This window comes from Desmodus rotundus, chromosome 7 (assembly GCF_022682495.2).
Source record: "Desmodus rotundus isolate HL8 chromosome 7, HLdesRot8A.1, whole genome shotgun sequence".
In the NCBI taxonomy this organism is placed as follows: domain Eukaryota; kingdom Metazoa; phylum Chordata; class Mammalia; order Chiroptera; family Phyllostomidae; genus Desmodus; species Desmodus rotundus.
Genome location: NC_071393.1, coordinates 103,706,802 through 103,711,901, shown reverse-complemented (window position 1 = coordinate 103,711,901; position 5,100 = coordinate 103,706,802). Strand labels below are relative to the sequence as shown.

The window sequence follows — 5,100 nt, the reverse complement described above, 5'->3', positions numbered from 1 at the left end:
GAAGTTTTAAATTCTAAATTTTCAAATGACCATCTCCAGCAACTAGCTCCTTTACTTCAGCCATAGTGTTATTTGAAGGCATAGATTATTTACAGCAAACAATGGTCACATCTTCATTTTCCTAATATTAGAATAAATTATGCTAGATAACCTCCCTGGAACACTATAAAATTACCAAGATTATGGTCAGAGTTTCATTTTTATTGAACAGGTAAAAACAATTTTTTAAAGTTCCTAATCGAAATTAATATACCTTCTGAGCAAAAACTGAAAACAATTGCATAATTAACCATGTACAAAGAAATAATACCTTATTCAAAAATTCAAATAGAACAGTTATTACATTACAAATATATGTTTAACATGTATTTACACATTTTGTACATTACAAATATATGTTTAAATATGCATTGCTTATTATTGTCAAAACACCCACTATTACATTATTGACAATTATAAATAACAGTAAGATAAGCATCTTTTAAAAAAGATTTTATATATTTTACTGTTTAGAGAGAGGGGAAGGGAGGGAGAAAGAGAGGAAGAGAAACATCATATCTCTCTCATGTGTGAGAGAGATATCAATTGGTTGCCACTCACACACCCTCAGGAGGGAACAGGATTGGAAACCTGTTCCCTGACTGGAAATTGAACTGGAGACCCTTCGGTACGCAGTCCGGCACTCAATCCACTGAGCCACACCAACCTGGGCATGAAAACATCTTGATAAACACAAAATATCATGGAAATACACTTTGCAGTTACATAGTTCTTTTACTGAAGTGTTTTCACATTTACTATATCCTTTCATTCTAAATTTTTAAATGATGACTTATTTTTACCTTATATGTATTCATGAAATTAAAAAACCTCTTTTCAAAAAAAAAATCTCTTTCCACTGAAGAAAAAACAACCAAATGTTCACATCTCTTCTACCAATTATTTTTAAACCTAAGTTGATTTTCAAGTGTTGTTTGTTACTAACTCCTGTTTCACAATCTCTACTTTCTCTTGTTTTATTCTCTGGGACATTGCTACCTCAGGAAAATCTTCATCCTCGTGATTAGAATTCTTTTATTTTTTTTCTTTCCTTTTCCCATTGACTAGCACCAATTAATATCTTTCTTGGTAACTAGGGCATATTCTTCTTTGTATTATAACCCCATAGTGTTTTGCAGCAAGATGTGTTGTACTATTCAGATTATTTTCCACATTTCCCCAATTTGTACTTTTCTTTCAGAACATGGAGCAGAGATAATAAAGATTTAATACGGAATTATGTTTAAAATCAATTGTGTCAGCTCTATAATAAAGGCTGTATCTATTTCTTCTAATTTCCTTTAAGACATCAGAAATACTATATCCCCTATTTTCATGTTTTTATAACAATTGCTCCTTGGTTGAAACAGCTGTAAGTGTACAACAATATGTACATAATAACTATTATTGTAACCAAAAAAATTTTTTTTTCTGAACAGGTTTTATTACACACAGGGGGTGGGGCTCAGTCCTTCTTGGCTGCTGCCTTCCTCAAGGTTGCAAGGCCATGGCTCAGCTCACCTCCCTTCTCCTTGGCACGGATGTGCGTCCCCACCCTTTTCTTGATGAATTTCAGGGCCCTCCTGTCCTTAGAGACCTGGAGCGGCTCCATGGGGCGCCACTCATAGTGCCGCTAACGGCTCAGATCATACCCTGCACAAAGTCAGTGCGCTGGGTGAGGTGCCCGGTGTGGCTATGCCAGGGCTCGTTCACGTTCTGGGTCATCTTGTGGCCCTTGTTAAGGCCCGTAGCCATAGGGTAACGCAGAGCCGTGGCTGCTGTTCCTGTTCCTCAGTGGCTGCCGTGGTGGAAAGGCAGCAAGCAAAAAGTATTCTTAAGATACTATTTGCTGAATTGTCATTAAAATGTCTGTGTGAAACCAGAGATTTACCAAGATGATAACTTGCCTTATTTTTATGCTGCTACATATAAATTTTCCTTTGCCAAAACTAACATCTTGTTTATTTTTGTGATTGTTTACAGAGGCAGTAATATCAGTTACTTCTCCAAAATTACTGATTTTACATAAAATTACAATTTTATAAAATCTTAGAACATGTGTTGGGTCTATTGGCTCACGACTGTACAAATTGTATGAACTTACAATCTCATCAGTATTATCAAACCTACTGTTCAAGATCTGTGCATTTTCTATTCTCTACGTTCCATTGTCTAATCATAGTCAGAAACCAGATTACCTAGTACTTTGTTCCTGAAGTCATCTAGTGTGGGAGCTATCCAGTTGTGATGTTTCATAGCAAGCATTTGTGTCAAGTGATTGACCTGTATCTTCCAGAGCCTTTAGCTTCCATCACTGCCACTGGTGCCCACCATGTCTCATGGTGAAGGTCATGGTCCATACTGAAGAACTGTGTGATGGACCATGAATGAAACAGTCGCTGTCCTTCTTCACCTGTTTTATATTTTTTAAATTGGACTCTAGGAATGAATTTCTAAACATGAGGGTTACTAAATCTACTGTGACACAGTTATGTTGTTGACACTTTCACACCATGTTTTCTTAGCAAGTTGTGAGAATGAGTTATTGGGGTACATTTTAAGGGATAGTATTAGTTGCAAGAATAGTCATCACATTATTATAAACTATTTAATGTCTCTGTTTGCTAGAGTCACAGACAATATTTGAACTTAATCCAGTGCCATTTCCATCTTGTTCAAACAAGAAAGCGGCTCTCCTGGGAATTCCTTTCACTGTGTCCGTCCGCCACCAGCTATTAGCAGATTAGAGCAAACACTGGGGGTGCGGTGGCATCTAAGGGAACAATAGCACATTTGTTTACCTTTCTAACTTCAAGGATTTTTGAAGGTTGACTTTTGAAGAGAGTGTTTTCTGAACATAAAAATAGACAGATACCTGCCTGGAATAAGGATCTTCTAACCATATACCTACAAATAAGAAAGAAAGCCGAATACGACAGACCACTTTGCTTGGTGTCTGCTTCTTCAGTGTGCTGAGGGCCTCCCAACCCGCAGACATTTCCTGTTCACAGAGGCCCTGTTTTAGACACCCAGCATCACGCTGGAACTGTGAATAGTGGGCAGCAACCCTATCCTAGAGTTGACACAGGAGAGAATCCAAAAAGGAAAGTGTGAAAAAAGTGTTTTTTTCTTTCTACAATTTTATGTTCCGTTAAGTATTGAAATGTGTAGATTTCTCAATGCTTTGTGCATTGATAAATAACAACATAAAAGCATTAAATCATTTTATAGATGGTTCTCCTGGAATTTTTCTCATCCCCACTACATAATAGGGATCTGCAGAAATCGTGCAACTAGGCTTTATTTCCTTTTCTATAAAATGGAAAGAGTAATGGGTGCCCCTTTCTTATACAATAGGATGTTCTATACATGTTTAAGAAATGTTCATTTAAGAAATAAACCCCATGGGCAGACAGTTCTTAATATCCATGAGTATCTTACTATTCTTGATATCCATACTACTAGATGAAAGAAAATGTTTTTCATTTACTTCTTATTAGAGAAAACAGTGATATTTTTAAAAAGCTGACATACCAGCTGGCAGGAGACACTCAAAAGAGTGGCCTGTGAGGGTCCGTGTGACAGTGAACAGTCAATGGGTGATGGAAAGGGTTCGGGGTGTCGAAGGGTGATGCGGGAGATGTGTGCTGATAATAGAGGCGTGTGGCTAATTCCATAGGCCTCCAGAAAAAGAAAACTGCATTTGGGTTTAGTTATTGAAGGAGGAATTATTTTTAACAGTTGTGTCATGCCACGTTTTACAGTTCATTAAAAAAAGGCTCAAGCTTAAAATCGGTGAAGCCTGAGGAATAAAATCTCCATATGAATAAGCATTCAAACATATACAGAAACAAGGGTTTTCAAAGATGAGAGTGCTGTCTTCTTGCGGTGGGGAATCTTCCAGGGGTCCAGAGGAGATGTGTCCAAGCTTCAGCTGGACACAGGTGCAGCTGCTCTTCCACAGGGAAGGAAAAGTGTCAGGAGTTCGCCGTCATCGGTTTGGCGTACCCCATGGTGACTGCCAGTCGTTTGCAGGCTTTTGTCTATTCTTTGTGTAGTGCTTGACTCAGCTTGAGCCCAAAGAATCAGCTGCTAAAGCTGGGGCCTACCTCTCTGTAGAGAGAGTAATGTTTGATGTTTCTGGCCATTTTTGTAACACCTAACCCCTACCCCAAGCTCCTGCTGCCTTTGCCAGCACTTCTCACATGAAAGTACAAGACTCGACAAAAAGGTACCTTCCACACACTGTACTCCCACTGAGGAGGCAAGCGAGCAGTGTTTTCTGACAGCTGGCTGTCCATCTGGTGTTTGATGTGGGGCAGAAAAGCGCGGTGGGGTAATAAGGGAGATGGATGTTTTCCTAGGTGACACCCTGGTGTTCCTGAGAGCAGACTCCCCTGGGCTCGCTGCCCTTCTGCCCTGCGCTCTGCCTCTCCACACAGACTGGCAGGCACAGTTTTAGTGCAGTGAAGCTCTCTCTGTGTACCTACCTGGCTTTTCATCGATTTGCAATTCCTTCATCGCAACCAACATTTCAATCACTTCGTTATGGTGTTGTCGGCATGAATGCATTGGAAAGTGTTTTGTTTATTTTTTAAGAAAAACAAACTTCCATTCTTTTCCAACTTTTATTTCTGCCTGAAATTCTCCCCAATTTTTATTCATTTGTGAACATTTGCTAGCCTCAGTGTCCCAGAAAACTAGGAGGAACATGTGTGCTCGGCAAAGCGTGGTCATCTGGCAAACTGTCGGACCAGAGATAATTTTTTAAAACTTTAATAATCTTCAGTTTGTTGTGTTTAAAGTTCATAAAGAGTTCAAATATCAACATACACATTGCTATGCTATACAAATCCAGTTTAAGAATTTTTCAGACAGGTATTTCCTGAAATAACTACATTTTTAAAAAAACATTCATGTCTACAAAAATGTTTTGCACTTTTGACAGAATATGTTTGCTTATAAGCAATAAAACATGAAGAAGCCTGAATTGCTTAAATGTCAGAAGTCAGAATTCCCTCATTACAGCCCTGACTGGTGTGGCTCAGGTGGCTGGGCATC

At 38.7% G+C, this 5,100-nt stretch overlaps 1 protein-coding gene across 1 annotated transcript; it reads right to left on the bottom strand.

The window, feature by feature from the left end:
* Positions 1-1,504: 1,504 nt before the first annotated feature.
* On the bottom strand, positions 1,505-4,560 carry LOC112311896 (large ribosomal subunit protein eL36-like). Its single transcript, XM_053928973.1, is given in 3 exon segments — positions 1,505-1,668; positions 1,671-1,823; positions 4,530-4,560. Coding segments are annotated over 3 exon segments (348 nt in total).
* Between the last annotated feature and the right edge of the window lie 540 nt (positions 4,561-5,100).